At 39.8% G+C, this 19,051-nt stretch overlaps 2 protein-coding genes across 3 annotated transcripts in view; both read right to left on the reverse strand.

Moving 5' to 3' along the window:
- The window catches only part of GALNTL6 (polypeptide N-acetylgalactosaminyltransferase like 6), a 964,301-nt gene that overhangs the window by 131,695 nt on the left and 813,555 nt on the right, over positions 1-19,051 (reverse strand). The window lies entirely within an intron of this gene.
- LOC308508956 (eukaryotic translation elongation factor 1 epsilon-1-like) lies at positions 12,336-13,421 on the reverse strand (the record flags this gene model as incomplete). Its single annotated transcript, XM_081076466.1, has 3 exons — positions 12,336-12,767; positions 12,866-12,961; positions 13,415-13,421. 3 exons carry the CDS (start codon positions 13,419-13,421, stop codon positions 12,337-12,339), a joined length of 534 nt encoding a protein of 177 aa, XP_080932592.1. The 3' UTR covers position 12,336.

A 19,051-nucleotide genomic window follows, 5' to 3' on the forward strand; every position in this document is an offset into this window, starting at 1 on the left:
AGACCTCGGAGAAAAGACTGAGGGAAGAAGGCTGAAAATGGTGGTTTAAGCCCTCACTGCCTAGCAGAGAACAGAAGCCTTAGGCACTGAGACTAGCCGCCCCTCCCTACCCTCCCAGAGCTCACCCCGCCCCTACCTGCCCGGTGCTAGAAGCAGAACAGTAGCAGTGTCAGATCAAAAGAACAGAAAATTTGCTGATCGGAGAACTGTGGACCGCAGACACAGATTCACAGCCCAACTAGCTCCTACAAAGGGGAGGGAGCTGTGGAAGCAGGATCGGCTGTGGTGGTGGTCAACGCCATTGCTCTGGGCTACCTCTCACAACTCACCCCGCCCCTGGCCCCACCTATTTGGGCGGATCCCTGCAGGAGTAAACAGAACTGCTGAAACATATGGGCTCTGAATCTGGTGCAGGAAGAGATCTGGAACTTCAAAAGCTCTCTGCATACCCACATGGACACTGCGCCCTGTGACACAGGCAAACTATTAACAGAGGAGAAGCCCGTCTCCCAGGTAATCCCCCCATTGTGTGAGAAGCTGGAACAGTGCAGAGAAAACATAGAACTACCGTGTGAGAGAAAATAAAAAGGCTACGGTCAGAGAGAAAATAAAACATTCTACCAACAAGTACTGGAAAACAAAAGAAAGACCTCTTCCTATCAACCTGTTGCAGAAGCCACTCCAGTAGATGTCTAGGAAGAGGAATAATAAATCAGTAATTGCCATGAATAACCAAGGCAACAAGATAGCTCAGAAAGAAAGTGAAAAGTCTCCGGAAAAGGAACTTAAAGATATGGAAATATGTGACTTAAATGACAGATAATTCAAGATTGCAGTTCTGAAAAACCTCAAAGAGATACAAGAAAACACAGAAAGGCAGTTTAACAAACTCAGAAACACAATCAAAGAACAACATGAGCATTTTACGAAAGAGATTGAAATTTTAAAAAAGAACCAAATAGAATTTCTGAAGATTAAGAACTCAATAGAAGAAATTAAGAATAAAATAACCAGTTTACGTAGTAGAGTTGACCAGATGGAGAAAAGAATCAGTGACATCAAAGATGGAAACCTGGAAATTACACAGATGGAAGAAGAAAGAGACTTGAGACTTAAAAGAAATGAAAGAATTCTACAAAAACTTTCTGACTCCATCAGAAAGAGCAATATAAGAATAATGGGCATACCAGAAGGAGAAGAAAGAGAGAAGGGAACAGAGAATATATTCAAACAAATTGTTGATGAGAACTTCCCAAACTTGTGGACAGAACTGGATCCTCGAATCCAAGAAGCAAATAGAACACCTAATTACCTCAATTCCAACAGGCCTTCTCCAAGGCACACTGTATTGAAGCTGTCTAAAATCAATGACAAAGAAAGAATCCTCAAGGCAGCCAGGGAAAAGAAGACAGTAACCTACAAAGGAAAGCCCATTAGATTATCATCAGATTTTTCAGCAGAAACTCTACAAGCCAGGAGGGAGTGGAACTAAATATTCAAACTATTGAAAGAGAGAAATTATGAGCCAAGAGTAATATATCCAGCAAAAATATCCTTTAGATCTGAAGGAGGAATAAAGACCTTTCCAGACATCCAGAAGCTGAGGGAATTTTCTAATACACGACCTGCACTGCAAGAAATACTAAAGGAGGCCATTCGACTACCATCAACAGGGACAATTTGTGGCAACCGAAACATAAAAAGGGGGAGAGTAAAGGCCTGAACCGGAATATGGGAATGGAGAAAGTAAGCGTGCTGAAGAAAATGGAATACTCTAAATATCAAACTTCCTTTTACATAAACTTAAGGATAACCACTCAAAAAAAAAATCCACAACTGAAATATATACTGTAATAAAAGAAGAAACAGAGGGAAACATCATCAGTTCATCCTAAAACATCAGACTATACATTCTTTTCTAGTGTACATGGAACATTCTCAAGGATAGACCATATATTGGGACACAAAATCAGCCTCAGCAAATTTAAGAAGATTGAAATCATACCAACCATATTCTCTGATCACCAGGCCTTGAAATTGGATATCAAGTGCAAAAAGAAAGCAGGAAAAAACACAAATACATGGAGATTAAACAACATACTTTTAAAGAACGACCGAGTCAAAGAAGAAATTACAGGAGAGATCAAAAGATACATAGAAACAAATGACAATGAAAATACATCCTACCAAAATTTTTGGGATGCCGTGAAAGCAGTTTTAAGAGGGAAATTTATATCATTACAGGCCTATCTCAAGAAACAAGAAAAATCCCAAATAAATAACCTCATGTTACACCTTAAAGAACTAGAAAAAGAAGAACAAGTGAAACCCAAGGTCAGCAGAAAAAAGGAAATAACAAAAATCAGAGCACAACTAAATGAAATAGAGAACAAAAAGACAATAGAAAAAATTAATGTGACAAAGAGCTGGTTCTTTGAAAAGATTAACAAAATTGAGAAACTCTTGGCTAGATTCACTTAGATAAAAAGAGAAAAGACACTAATTAACAAAATCAGAAATGAAAAAGGGGAAGTTATCACGGACACCACAGAAATACAAAGGATCATCCAAGAATACTACGAAGGACTACGTGCCACCAAATTCAATAACCTAGAAGAAATGGACAAGTTCTTAGAAACATAAAACCTTTCAAAGCTGAACCATGAAGAACTGGAAAATCTAAATAGACCGAACACCTGTAACAAAATTGAATCAGTCATCCAAAACCTTCCCAAAAACAAAAGTCCAGGAGCAGATGGCTTCACTGGTGAATTCTACCAAACCTTCAAAGAGGATCTAATACCAATCCTGCTCAAACTCTTCCAAAAAATTGAAGAAGAGACAGTACTCCCTAACTCATTTTATGAGGCCAACATTACCCTGATACCAAAACCTGATAAGGACAACACAAAAAAAGAAAACTACAGACCAATATCTCTGATGAATGCAGATGCAAAAATCCTAAACAAAACTCTAGGAAATCGAATACAACAATGCATTAAAAAGCTTATTCACCATGACCAAGTGGGGTTCATCCCTGGGGCACAAGGATGGATCAACATCCGCAAATCCATCAATGTGATACATCACATAAACAAAATTAAGGACAAAAATCATATGATTATATCAATTGATGCAGAAAAAGCATTTGACAAGATACAACATCTATTTATGATTAAAACATTTAATAAAATAGGTATAGAAGGAAAATATCTTAACATAAAAAAGGCTATATATGACAAGTCCTCAGCTAATCTCATAATTAATGGTGAAAAACTGAAGCCCTTTGCTCTACGTTCAGGAACACAATAGGGCTGTCCCCTATCACCTCTGCTTTTCAACATAGTGTTGGAAGTCCTTGCCAGAGCAATTAGGCAAGAGAAAGAAATAAAAGGCATCCAAATAGGGAATGAAAAAGTTAAATTGTCACTCTTTGCAGATGACATGATGCTATATATAGAAAACCCTAAAGACTCCACCAAAAAGCTATTGGAAACAATCACCGAATACAGTAAAGTTGCTGGCTACAAAATCAACGTACAAAAGTCCATTGCATTCCTATATACTAATAATGAATTCTCAGAAAAAGAAATACAAAAAACAATTCCTTTTGCAATTGCAGCAAAGAGAGTAAAATACCTAGGAATCAACTTAACCAAGGATGGGAAGGACCTATGTGCTGAAAACTATAAGACATTTTTGAAAGAAATTGAAGACACAAAGAAATGGAAAGACATTCCATGCTCATGGATTGGAAGAATCAACATAGTTAAAATGGCCATATTACCCAAAGCAATATACAGATTCAATGCAATCCCCATCAAAATCCCAATGGCATTTTTAAAAGAAATAGAACAAAAAATCATCAGATTTGTTTGGAAACACAAAAGACCCCCAATTGCCAAAGCAATCTTAAGGAAAAAGAAAAATACTGGAGGTATCACACTGCCTGACTTTAGCTTGTACTACAGGGCAACAATAATCAAAACAGCATGGTATTGGTAGAAAAACAGACACATAGACCAATGGAATAGAATTGAGAACCCAGAAATAAAACCACATAAATATGTACAGATAATTTTTGACAAAGAAACTAAAAACATACAATGGAGGAAAGACAGCCTCTACAATAAATGGTGCTGGCAGAATTGGATAGCCACGTGCAAAAGAATGAAACTGGATTGCTATCTGTCACCATGTACCAAAATTAATTCAAAATGGATCAAAGACTTAAGCATAACACCTGATGCAATAAATTGCATAGAAGAAAACATAGATACTAAACTTAGGGACCTTGGGTTCAAAGAGCATTCTATGAATTTGACTCCAAAGGCAATGGAAGTAAAAGCTAAAATAAACAAATGGGACTATATGAAACTTACAAGCTTCTGCACAGCAAAAGAAACCATCGACAAAAGAAAGAGGCAACCAACTGAATGAGAGAAGATTTTTGCAAACAGTCCCTCCGATACGGGGCTAATATCCAAAATATACAAGGAACTCATGAAACTCAACAACAGAAAAACAACCCAATTGAAAAATGTCCAGAGGACCTGAAGAGACATTTCTCCAAAGAGGACATACAAATGGCAAATAGACATATGAAAAAATGCTCAACATCACTAATCATCAGAGAAATGCAAATAAAAACCACAATGAGATATCACCTCACCCCAGTCAGAATGGCTATCATCAACAAGACAAATAGTAACAAGTGTTGGAGAGGCTGTGAAGAAAAAGGAATCCTCGTACACTGTTGGTGGGAATGCAGACTGGTGTAGCCGCTATGGAAGGCACTGTGGAGGTTCCTGAAAAAATTACGAATAGAATTACCATATGACCCAGCAATCCCTCTCCTGGGTATCTACCCAAAAAATCTGAAAACATTTATCCATAAAGACACGTGTGCTCCAATGTTCATTGCAGCTTTGTTTACAGTGACCAAGACATGGAAACAACCAAAATGTCCTTCGATAGACGAATGGATAAAGAAGTTGTGGTATATATACACAATGGAATACTATTCGGAGGTAAGAAAAGATATAGGAACATTTGTGACAATATGGATGGATCTTGAGAGTACGATGCTAAGCAAAATAAGTCAGACAGAAAAAGCAGAGAACCATATGATTTCACTGATATGTGGTATATAAACCAAAAACAACAAAAGAACAAGACAAACAAATGAGAAACAAAAACTCATAGACACAGACGATAGTTTAGTGGTTACCAGAGGGTGGGGGTGGGGCTGGGAGACGAGGGTAAGGGGGATCAAATATATGGTGATGGAAGGAGAACTGACTCTGGGTGGTGAACACACAATGGGATTTATAGATGATGTAATACAGAATTGTACACCTGAAATCTATGTAATTTTACTAACAATTGTCATCCCAATAAATTAAAAAAAAAGCTACAAGTATTTCTTTCTCCTGCTATGTTGCAATGTGAAATAGCAGCAGGCAAAAAGTAGTTACATGATTGGTCTCTGCTGTCTCTTTAACTTTACACTCAGATCAGCCCGGTAGCTCAGCATACTTTATGTGTGGCTCAGGTGAGTATGAGAAACTAATTGGCTTACTATAAGTGGACAAGATCTGGATAGCAAACTAAAAACAACAATAGCGAAGGTATTAGTACTGCTTCTTTCTGGAGCTCTGCATCATCGACGAATGTGTTGACCAGCTTTACTATGAAACATCTTTATTGAAGTATACGAACAAAATACAGTTTAGGCTGCAGCACTACCATTCACTATTGTTGGAGGATGTTAACTAAAAAAATTCTACACTGTCTTCATCTGGATAGACTGCTGTCTATTTCTATACTGACTTTCTCTCTGCCATAGTTGCCCCAGATCAAATACTATCAGAATGGCCGTTGGGACCTAAGGGAAAGTAGAGAAAAATGCCTTTATTGTTAAGCTTACTTTTTTATGCTGAAGGATGTGAAAGTAAATTACAGGTACCTTCCCATTTTATTCCTGAATATCTAGGTGTGCATTTTTGAAAAGGAAAAAAAAAATCCTACAAAGTTAAAAATAGCATTGCTATTCCTAAAAAAATTAGTAATAATTCCTTAATAGAATCTAATACCCTGTCCATATTCAAATATCAGTTATAATACCTTCTACGTATTTCTCACTGCATCATATGAGGAAACACATGTTATCTGACAGTCTTAACAAGATGTTAGACCTCTATATTACAGAAGTGATAGTAAGATCCCTTAATTGTAGTTATGCTCCCCTCTTATGATCAGAAGGGCATCTGTGTAGTGTTACTTTGGCAACACATGAACAACCAGTTTTCTATCAATCATTCACCTGATAGCTGAACACCAAATGAAAATCCTTGCTTGAATCAATACTTTCATTAAGGGTTTTCAAAAGGACTTTCTAAAGAGGACCCAGTCAATGCCTTCATCCACTGTCAATTACAGTACCTTTCTAACTGGTCTTCCATGTTCTTCCCCACCCCTACAATTTATTGTCCACATGGCAGCCAGAGGACCTCCCAGAATGTCAGTCAAATCATGTCACTTTTCTGTTCAAATCCTCCGGGAGCCTCTTATGTCACTCACAGAAAGCCCACAGCCCAACTTACCCTGGTCTACAGGGTTCTTTATGTCGTGGATGCCAGCTCACTCTCTGATTCCATCTGCACCCACCTCCCTTTTCTCCTCACTTACTCTGCCCTAGCCACATTGGCCTCTATGTTGTTTCTAATCCAAACTTGTTCCAGCCAAAGTTCTCTTTTGAAATTCTTCTGCCCTCTGTTAGTTGCATGGCTTGCTTCATCACTTCAGGTTTCTTCTCAAATGATATCATGTGAGAGAAGACTTCCTGACCACCCTATTGCAAATAGCTCCCCAACCCTTCTACCTATAGTCTCTATCTCCTTATTTTGCTCTATGTCTCCTCAGAGCACTTACATCTTTGGCATGTTATATTTACTTCTCTGGATGGCTCCCTACTGGAGTGTGAGCTCTGTGAGAAAACAGACACGTTGCCTATTTTACATATTCCTGTGTCCCCAGCTCTCAACACAATGCTAAAGTTGGCATGCAATAAGTAGTTGCTGAATGAAGAAAAAGACTGAATAGTTAGTGAAAGTAGCCCTTTAAAATTGAGAAGAGTTGTTTCTTTTTCAGTGGAGTCACCTGGCCAAAAAGAATGCCACCTCTTTTTTCATCCTGCTTTTTGCTGAGCCATTGAAAGATGTATTTTGGGAAATCCTATCTATATAATTCCCATAAAGTGCAACCCAAAGGATACTTCTCAAGGACACAGACTCTTGTCCCAGCTAGGAACTCTTCAGGAGGGAAGCAGAAACTAAATGAATTCCATTCTTTCTATAGTTTCAAAGAATTGCCTGCAGACTAATCAGGGACAATAGGTCACCAGTGATTAGCCTCCAGGTCCACTCAACCCATCCTACCAAGGGCAAGTGAAACACAATGACTTCCTCAAAGTCAAGGTTTGCCTTATTAGGGATTATTTTTATACTTCTTAATAGGCTCATGAACAGAACTTAAATTCAGAGAATTGCTTTTACCCCATTCACTAAAGAATCACTGGATATTAAAAACCCTTTCTAAAAGCCTACAGAACTATATCCCTAAACTCATACCTCCTTCCAAAAATTCAGGTCACTCTTCGGTATTGCAATTACACGACCCCAACAAAATTGTCTCAAAAAGAAAAGCAATGGGCTATTACATATTTTTTGGATAGTTTGTAAATCCCCATTCTCCCTTTAAGCTCTGTTACTCTGTCCCTTTTCTTCGGATAAATCCTTTCAAATTCCGATGCCTTGTATATACAAATATAGATAGATACAGATAGATAGATAGAGATAGATAGATAGATAGATAGATAGATAGATAGATAGAAAAATAGTAGCCTTTTCTCCAGTATCTCTACAACAGGTCCCACAGTGATCCTGATTTAAACAGATGGGGGACTTACCCTTTGGTAAGTGAATGAGACATATGGCTAATGATGTGGCTTGTGTTTGGCCGAAAAGCTGGGGATGAGACTATTTCCCTTTGATCAGACCATTAGTAATACTCTTACAGACAGTCCCCTCTTGTCTCCTTTAGACACACACTGACCCAATCCAGGCTTCAGGGGAAAGGGAATAAAAGGTAATTATAATATTTCATCTACTTCCCGCCTACGGGGATTAACATGGAAGTCCAATGCAATTACATGGTGACAGTGATGAAGACTGAAGCCAATGGGAACTGCCTGTCTCTGCTACATAAAGCAGGTCATCCAGTTACCTCCAGACAGCAATTTCCAGAAAATCCTGTAATTAGGTTGTGAAATGGTGGCAAATAAGATGAACCGAAGAGGCAGATGTGTGGCCCAAAGTAATTTGGTTTCTACGAAAATGTGCTGCAATCCACATCCTTCCTATTTATTAAAGCTCTATAATATACCATGTTATGCTATTATGGAGGGTAATGGGGAGTCAGGCACTTAACTGTAATGAAATTAGATTCCCCTTTCCCTGCACCAGAGGCACAGTGACATTTTCTTGTAAAAGCTGTGAAAGTGGTTTCTCAAAAATAGACTCGACAAAAAAACACTGGAATCCACTTCACCATAAAGAATAAAAGAACGAAAAGCTGATGAGGTCGGACAGTTTATTGTCCCTCTGCAGTACCTGCTCTTAATTTGAAGCTGTTGTAAAGCCAGACAGGTAGAGGAGGAAAAACCATAGTCAGTGAACCTTCATGTTTTAGCAGTCTACAAAGAGAAAGAGATTGTTTTCCTATTTCTAGGAAGTGAACAACAGCAAATAAAAATGGTCCTGTCTTGCAATTATGGTCGTGACTTCTGGTGTTTGCTTGAATTTGCATTGTTTTTTCTTACCTCCTTTCAAGGCATGAATACAGAGGGAAAATTTAAAAAAGGGAGAAGATTGGAAAACAAGCACCTATATAATTAATATGACATTTTGAATATTTTGAGAATTTGTGAGGATGTCCGGTCTTTGTATTAGGTTATACTAAAACAACTGGTTCCTTTGTTTTACCCTATTTTCATTTTCCATTTTGTCTGATCTATCTGGTGCTTTCAAGCTGGATCCGATTTCGGATGTAAGTTGGTCTCATCACTCACCGAGCAAAGTAACTATGTCAGGAATCATCAAGTGGTCAGAAGAAGGATAAAGCGTAATCACTTATTTAAGAATCAGCGGGAAGGACAGAATACATTGATTAGACATTGACAATAAGTGAGGATAACAATGCAACCAATGAAGCAGTTTTCAGTAAATGAAGCCAAGTACAATGTTGTTTTAGAAATGATAGCTCTCAAACAGAGAGAGAGAGATCAACTGTCCTTGGTAAGTGGCGTCCAGAGCTTCCTGCATGGTCACTCGGAAGGGAATGCTTATCTGGACCTAGCCCCCACCAGACCCCCAGACTGAAAACAAACTGACGCATCATAATTGCACAGCAGACAGTGGGAAGTTTGCTGCAAATCAAGAGCCAGGCCTTTCAAGGAAGAAGAGAGCATTTTAGCAAGAACAAAGAAGCTTAATCACTCAAACTGCAGAACACAGCATGAAACAGTGGCCTCAGGAAAGCAGAGCTGCGCGAAAATGAAATGGTACAGGTGGAAATTCAGGGATGCTGGTAGAAACTACATTAATATGACTAGTGATACAATGTAGTCTTTTAAAAAGCAAATACCCCAGGGCTGAAAACCCTTGGGAGAAATTTATGATTACGCTCAGACACTCTAGGAAGTGATCTAAGATCAGATGGTAGGACTGAGAAACCAGAAGTGCCAATGAGATTTCATGACCTAGACTCCAGTTAGGCCCAGGGACAGGTTATGGTTTTTTAAGCTACAGTCATTTTTACAGTCTTTTCACAACTTTTATCATACCCCTTATTATTTGAACTATTTATTATTTACTTATTCTTTTCATTAAGTTTTAAACTTAATACCTTAAAATTAAAATACCTTAAAATTACTATATTTTGTCTAAAACGAATTTAAAAAATACAAAATGTTAAAAATAACAAGTGTGTATCTCTACCGCTTAGACAACCTGAAGCGCTACCAGTGATACACGAATCACCATTTGGAAAACCAGTCTCTGTGCGTTTTTTTGTTTTTTTGTTTTTTTTTGAAAATTTGTGGAATCTTAGGTGGCTTTCCATTTGCATAATTATGCCCTCTTTAGATTGGCTTTTTTGCTTTTTGTTCACTTTTGTTCAAAACAAAACATAGTTTTGCTCAGATTGAGGGCATGGTTTCTTTGAAATCAATCTCTAGAAGTGAGCACAGTAAGGCATCAATCACCTTTGGCTTAAAGGCAGAGTAGGTTTGCTGAGGCATCTTTCCCATGTTAATTTAAGAAATATTATTTTACCACCTACTGTTGTAAGCTCTGTCCTGGTGTTCTGAAAGTTATAAATGGAAAACATGAAAGGAACGGTTCCCATTCTCCAGGAACTTACAGTCTCACTGTGGCTGCTCAGCGAGTCAATAAAGCTAACTATAATTCAGTATCAGAAAGATGGACAAGAAAGTAAAAAAGCAACAATGAGGAGAGAGAAGCTAATTCCAATTGGGAAGGTCTAGGAAATTTTCATAAGAAAAGAAGAAATTTAGTTTGGACTTGATCACTGGGGAGGTGGTTATAAAGTGGTTATGGAATGGGAAGAGATAGTCTAGTTGAAAGGAGCAACCTGGGGGATTGGAAAATTTAGGGTATTCCGATGTGATGAGTATAGAATATAGAAGCAGTCTCTGTCAGGAGAGTACACAGCAAGTCATAATGATGTATTTAGAGGATATGTAAGGCTCCCCATGTCTTCTACTCTAATCACACTGTTGATTGAAATTTATTCATTTCAATCTTTTGGGGTTCTATCCTCTTAATAAAGAAATTTTTTATATTCACAATATTTATAATTATATTCTTGTGGGAGATACAAAGATGAAGAAAGTATTTGCTGTGTTTGAAGAGCTTAAAATTCATTCAGAGATACTCAGAGGAAACTTAGACAATCCAAGGGCCGGTTGACTGTTAAGATGAGTTTTCACAGTATGTTAGGGTAGAGCATGGGCTGAAGTGGATGGGAAGGCATCATGGAGCTGCGGAGACTTGTTCTTGGCTTAAAGAAAGGTAGGACCAGGAAATTCATTGAGGAAGAGGCAAAACTGTCTTACTCAAATATTCTGGGAATATAAAAAATTCTGGGAAAAATGCATATGGTATATTTGAGTAAGAGAGTTTAACTTAATATAAGTGAAGTGCATATATTTGGAAAGGAAAATTTGGCCCAGATTATGTAGGTTTTTAAATACTTGGCTAGCAATTCTGGCAAATACATTGTAAGAAGTCATTGGAAGTTATTGAAAAAAGAATAAAACAAAAACACGAAAACATAGAGCTGGAGAGGATATTAGAGGATATTGAATCTTCTCCCCTCATTTTATGAAGAGGTTAAATTACTTTGCCACTGCTACATAGGACATTTACCAGAGTTTTCTTGGGAAAACAGGTTTCCATAAATCAAAAAACATAAAAATTATATTAGGAATATGAATCTGTCATAAAGTCTTTCTCATAATGCCCTTTCACAATACAAACAGATTACCTCAGTGGCAGAATGCAATAAGCTATTAGCACTATTTAGTTTATTTCTTTAGTTAGTCACCTTGTAAGGTCCTAATATTGGGCAATTAAGGAGTGGTTGGGGGATAGTTAAAGCCGCCAAATACAAGTTGCTATCCTGGGAGATCAGATGTTTACGACCACATCAGATGTATCATGATTTTCAGGAATTGGCAGGAGAGGCCTGGATACTCAGGAAGATTAGGAAATTCAAAAGAGGAGTAGGGGTGAAATCCTACAGACAATTTTGTCATACTGTGTGGGGACAATATGGTTGTGTAATCAACCAGACTGGATTTTAATCCCTGGTTTATCACTTCCAAACTGTATAGCGATAGATACATTGACTTTTTTTTTTTTTTTTTTAACCATGAAAGGGACTATTTTTATTTTATTTTAAGTTAGGCCATTGATTTGCAACTTTTATTAAAATAACTTTCATTACAAAACAAGGTAATTTATAACTGGATGATCTTATCTCAAGTTTTGACAGCAGTTGAATTTTTACATTAAAAATTGCAAAATTTCAACTAAAGAACAAAACATTCAGACACAAGCTTATACTTAAAAACTTCTATCAATTTCAGCAAATAGAGAATGGCTGCTTATCAATTTGCGTTAGTCCTCTGGTCCAGAGTGTACTTTCCAGTTAAAATATGTTAAATTGCTCTTCCGTGCGGCATGGGTACTTCTAGTGGGAATTAGGATAGAGTCTGTTCTTGAGGAAGACAACACTAGCCAGGTGCTGCCTGACGCCTGGGTGATGCTGAATGTGACAAAACCAGCGAGAGACATTAAGGTATTTCTCCTTTTCTTGAACTGTCAGGTCAACTATAAAACGATGAAGTCCATAGTATAATAAGATATCTGCTAAGGTGAAGTTATATCCTGTAAGGTAGACTTTATCTTCGAGATATGAATTAAGATCCTTCAACAGAATGCGGATATCATCTTTATTGGTGTGTCCATCTACCCGAGTTACTCTGTATTCTAACCACTGTTGAACTATTGCTTTTTCTTCTGCAGTGCTTCCAAGCAAATATTCTTTGTTGGCTTGCTTGACTAGATGAGCTGCGATAGTCGTCAATCCTATTAGACTTGGACCATTGTTTGTTTGAAGAACTGGAATCATGCATTTTCCAGAAGGTATCCTCATCACTGTACAGCCGCAGTTGTCTTCCTACAGTCACTCTCTCCCTCTAATATATTTCCTCCACCACAAACAGGGATCTGGCGCTCGCCATGAGTGTTGTATTTGTTCCCTTTATTCAGCCCCAGGGACTTCTCCAGCAACGTCAACTCAACTCTCACATTGACTTTTTTCAAAGTGGCAGGCAGAGTCTAAGGCTCCTATGCTTTTCGCTGCTGGTATTCACACCCTGTGTGATCCCCTCCTTGAGTGAGGCAGGATCAGTGTTAGTCTTCTCAGGCGGCTGTGAAAAATACCATAGACTGGGTGGCTTAAACAGCAGACATTAATTTCTCATAGTTCTGAAGTCTGGGAAGTCCAAGACCAAGGTGCTGGCAGATTTAGGTCCTGGTAAGGGCTTTCCTTCTGGCTTATAGATAACTGCCTTCTCACTGTGTCCTCACAGGGCAGAGAGAGACTTTGGTTTCTCTTCCTTTTCCTATAAGGATCCTAATGTCATCATGAAGGCTTCACCCTCACGACCTCATCTAAATTTAATTACTTCCCAAAGGCTCCACCTCCACCTCCACCAGATTGGGGGGTTAGGACTTCAACATATGCATTTTGGGGGAACACAAACAGCGCATAACAATTAGTAACTTGTTTCTTTTTATTCCTAATAAATATCAGTCTTTAATATCCCACATAAACAAAAATTTCTTTGGGGTCCCCCCCTTTTTTCAGAGTAAAGGGGTCCAAACTTAGGAAATCACTATAGTTTATCCTTAGCCATATATGATCAGTTTCTGGCTCTGAGCTCATAAATCACCAGTGTGATGAAATTACCCAAAGCTGCTATATAAGGCCTGGCTGGGATCAGCTTTCTGTCCGTTATAGCCCAGAAAGCTGATTTGTGGTGACCTGTTGGACTTGGAGCTTTTAGCTTGTTTTCTCCTTCTTTTTCCCCCATTTTATTTTTTCCCTTCACTATTGTTTTTTTTGTGCCATTTATTTTCTTTTTTATTAGTTTTTTCTGTTTTTCTTTAAATTTTTTAGTTAGTATTTTTAGTTGGTATTGTTAGTACAGTTAGTATATTTAGTCAGCGTAGTCAGTATGGTTATGATTTATTAGCACAGCTGGAGAGCATAGTTAGTATCAGTGAGAGCAGTTAGCGAGTCACCATGTTACGTGACTTTACAGACATCGTTGTTGACCAGGAGCCCCACGGTGGCTATTATGAGCTCCAGGGAAACATCGGCAAGGGCACCTTTGCCAAGGTAGTGTTGGGCGAGCACATTCTCATGGACACAAAGGTGGCTGTGAAAATCATCCACCAAGAGGTCTTCTACAGAACGCACAGATCTCTCCAGCATGAAGTCCACTGCATGGCAGACTTGCACCATCCTAACATCGTCCGACTAGTCCATGTGATCAGCACTGCAGAATCCCTCTTCCTAGTCATGGAGCTCGTGCCTAGAGGGTACATGCTGGACTACCTTTATGACCATGGCCTCATGTTAGAGGACAAGGCCTATGGCATTTTCCGGCACCTGGTGTTAGCAGTGTACTACTGCCACGAGAAGGGCACTGCTCACAGGGACCTGAAGCCACAAAATGTGCTGTTAGACACTTAGATGAACGCTAAACTTACAGACTTTGGACTTGGTGGATCCTTCAATATCCATCAACTCAGCACATTTTGTGGCAGTCCCATGTATGCAGCCCAGAACTGTTCTTGGGCCAAATATATGATGGTCGTGCTGCGGACGTCGGGAGCCTGGGAGTGCTACTGTACGAGATGCTGACGAACACTGTCCATTTCAAGGCAAAGAACTGGGGAAAGCTGCAGCAGAAGGTAGTCAGAGGGCAGTATGTGGTGCCATCTTATCTATTCATTGACATGGAAAACTTCCTCAAAAAACTGCTAACCCTCAACCCTGAGCAGAGAGAAAATCTGAAGGACATCATGCCAGATCCTTGGCTAAACATGGGCCAAGAGGAAGAACTGAAGCCTTATGTTGAGCCACCCAGTGATGTCATAGACCCCTGGGTAATAGAAGAGATGGTGAATCTGGGCTTTCATTGGGAAGACATCCAGGACACATTGTCAGACAAAACATACGATAACATCATGGCCACATACCACAACTACACACACAAAAACCTGCTAGGTGCAATATTTATCTACAAAAACCAAAATTCTAGTATCGCACCATCAAGGGAAAGCCCTTCCATCCTCCTGAGTTCCAGAGCCACAGTCCCTCCCCAGCCCAGGAGGTTCAATCCGAGTGGTCCAGGCAGAGCGGCAGCCTATGGATGACGAGCCAGAGCAGAAGGCCCAAGAGTATGCAGGTTTTACAGCCATCCTGGAGTATAGCACCACCATTTCTGAGTCCAGGACCACACTACCCCATCCAGCAAGGGATCCAAGACCACCACTCCTGAGCCCATCCGGGGGTCCAAAAATGCCACTCCAGAGCCCTCCACTCCCAAGCACAGTTGGGGCTCCAGGACTGCCACTCCCGAGCCCTCCACTCTCAAGCACTGCTGGGGCTCCTGGACCTCCACTCCTGATCACAGCAGGGGATCCAGGACCGCCACTCCTGAGCTCTGCACTCCCGCACACAGACCAGGCTCCAGGACCACCATTCCTGAGCACAGACCAGGATCCAGGACCGCCACTTCCAAGCTTAGCTCTGGTTCCAGCACCACCATCCTTAGCCAAGCCCCACATTGTCACCCTGGGGACTCTCTTGCCAGCCACAGCACCACCAGCAGCAGTGGAAACCCAGAAGAAATCAAGTAGGGCCGGAAGCAGGTGGCTAGGAGGTGCTTGAACTTTTTAAGAAAGTTCTTTTGTTTGCCGCCCAAGAAGGGGTACTGCAAACACAGTCAGGTAAATCCCCTTTAGATTTTGGATGGCAAAGGCAGGACTAGAACAAGACTCTGGGGAAGTCGAGCCTGGCTCCCTGCATTTCAGAGGCTGAAATGGATGAAGCTGAGGTCCAGGGAGTCCGACCATCTGGTAGGGGAGATCGGCCAGAGGCTGAATGCAAACTGTAGGTGGCAGCAGTACAAGAAATACACATGGTGTGTGCAATGAGCCGTGGGTGAGAGGACTTGGTCCAGCGGACAATGGAGGCGTGCAAAGTGCCATGGCGTTCTCTGCATGGGATTCACATCCGGGTATCCAGTATCACCATGGCATCCGACATCGCCATAGTCTTCAGAAGCACCTCCTTGGAGGACGGCCTGGAGCTCCCGGGGAGATAAGATGAGGGACTACTGTTGCTGCAGGTCCACCGCTTCGGCTCCCAGCTGTATGAAACTTCAGAAACTGGACTGTTTTTCCTGGGCCTCTTCTTCCCTCCCCTGCTCTGTGGGGAGGGGATGGTTCTTATTAAAGTACTTGGTTTTTTAAACCTTCCAATAAATGTCTTGCTTCAAAAAGATGTATTGGGTACTCTTGTTTTTCATCCTCCAGTTTGAGTTGCATAGTGATGTAGTACTTGGACTTAATTGGCACAACTCTGCATCTTTGCGTGTTGTACCCTCTTGGTCTTCTGTTCCTTTGAACCCTTTGAACCCTCAACTCCCTTGTCCATTTCTCCTTTGTGACAGGATGGTGTCACTTGCTCATATAGCACACATGCTGCCTTCTTCCTGTGGATGCTCAAAATCAGTGACTTGTTTCTAAGAGAATACACAATTATGTGTACGTGATTACATGATTATGTTATATAAGAACACCCATCTCGCTGGAATTTCTCTCCTGCTGGTATTGAAGAAGCAAGTGGCTATGTTGGGGAGTCCCACGTGACAAGAACTATGGGTGGACTTCAGTCAACATTCAGCAAAAACTGAAGCCCTCAGTGCTGCCATAGCAAGGAACTGAATTCTTCCAAAAACCCAAGTGAGCTTGCAATTGGGTACTTTTCTAGCTGAGCCTCAGATAAGATAGCAACTTTGACCTATACCCTGATTACAGCCTTGTGAGATCGTATTCAGGGAATCCAGTGAAGCCATGTTTGGACTCCTAACCCAGAGAAACTATGAGATAATAAGTGTGTGTTGTTTTAAGCTGCTAAATTGGTGGAAATACTGTTACATAAGAATAGATAAATATTGCACCTAGCAGAGTCCTTAACCTAAAGTAATGCTCAATAAGTGTTAACTTTCTCTTGTTACTCTTATATATTTACAATGGCTCTTGAACAATGCACAAGTTAGGGGCACCAACCCTCAAGCAGTTGAAAATTGTGTACAACTTAGTTGGCCTTCTGCACATGCAGATTTCCAATTTTGGATTGAAAACACAGCTGACCATTGAACAACATGGGTTTGAACTGCATAGGTCCACCTATATCTGAGTATAAGCATACATGGCTGTCTTCTCACTGTGCCCTCAAATGGCAGAGAGCAGAAAGCAAGAGCAAGCTCTCTATCTCTTCTTATAAGGGCACTTAATCCCATTCACTCACAAGGACTTCACCATCATGACCTAATGACCTCCAAAGGCTCCATCTCCTAATACCCTAACATTAGTGATTAGGATTTCAACATTTGAATTTTGGGAGGACACAACATAAAATCCACAATAGTTACTTTAACTAATATGTTCTATATATGTAGCTTCAAGACAAGTCCTCAATCAGAAGGCAATGCCTAAGCACCTCCAAGATGGAAAACCGTGAAGTCGCCGCAACCCACCAGAGTTTGGACTAGCATGGTCCATGAACCTGAACATTGTTCAGATTGACTGTGATCTTGCTTTTGGCATCCTTCCCCTTAGAGATCTAAGTCCTCTTTGCCCCCTTGCTACCTGTTGACTGCTGACTAACCAGGCAGAACACCCAGAATCATGTCATCTGAACACTGTCTAGCATTAAATATCAGGGTGACCTAGAACGTATGCTGCTGTGAACCTGCCATCTCTCCCCAAAGGGACAACATAAGTCCCTTTGGATACCAACGTGGGTGGGTATGAATCAAACCAGAGTGTGCTTTGCTCCTTCGGATACTTGATGAAAACAGTGGGTCCCCAACTTGTGACTGATCCTGTAACTCAGTCATTGCCCAACTTCTTTTCATTTTCCCTGCATTCCCAACCATGTCACTGCTGTGGATACAGTATGCCTTGTGGGCACGCCTGTCCAAAGCAGGATAAATATATGATCCTGGCCTCAGAGGAGGTTCAATTAGTCAACTGAAACACCCATCTTTATTTGTGAGTAATTGTGACACTACACTGTATACATTGTAAGATTTTAAGAAAAGTTATCACTACCCAATAGATTCTGGATTCTTTTGTTGATTACAAACTATACTTATCCTGCTTTAGACTGGATGCTACATAAGGTCTTTATGTTGACGTGAGTTCAACCCAAAGTTTCTGAGCCTCTAATTCAAACGTATTTACCTGAGGTCAATTGTTATTGTCTCTTCTTGAAAACAACGCTAAAGGGCCAATAATCTTAAATATTCCTTAAACTACCCAAGATTTCAAGGATAACTCACAGTTAGGTGATGTGAGGACTCAGGGCACTTTTAGCCTCTGTCTGACACTCTATTCCTGTGAGCAACTCCTTTCCTTTATATAATTCTTTTCACCTTCTAAGCTTTAAGGAACTCCTTTTTTCATCAATAAAAATCCCCAAACACAAACATGTCAAGTAAGGTTAATCCAGTTTTTCTTCTGAAGGATGCTCTCACAGAGTACGAAGTAGAAAAGCTTTCAGAGGTAGCACCTTTCCAGAGAGGAGTTAAATGACATGTTTGCCAAACCCTTAAAGTTTCTAAACAACCTGAACTAGTGTAAGGCTCCCTTCTCTCTCACCACATTTCAACCCATAACTGTATGTTGCACCTAATTTATTTTCTTTTTAAATTCAATGATTCCTTGTCAGTAATGCAAATTAATGGCTTTAGTTTATATTAATGACAAGTCTCTAATCATCTCTAGATTTTTGTATCCAGAGAAATTATCGTTTTACTATATTAATCCACAGCAACATAGAAAGTATCTTTTATTTTGGGGGACAAATATTACATTTTATAAACATATCTGCGTTGTTCAATACATTTACTTTATTAATGTTTACTTAAAATAAAATGCGTACTATTAATATTGAATATATTTTAAGATAAATGGAAACCATTCATTTGTTCATTCACCTATCTATTCTCTCATTCACTCATTCAACATTTTTTTTGAACTAGGAACTCTTGGGTCTACACAGTGAATAAGACAGAGTCTTACATCTACAGAACTAATAT

The sequence above is a fragment of the Rhinolophus hipposideros genome (genome assembly GCF_964194185.1).
Source record: "Rhinolophus hipposideros genome assembly, chromosome: 16".
NCBI classification, from domain to species: Eukaryota; Metazoa; Chordata; class Mammalia; order Chiroptera; family Rhinolophidae; genus Rhinolophus; species Rhinolophus hipposideros.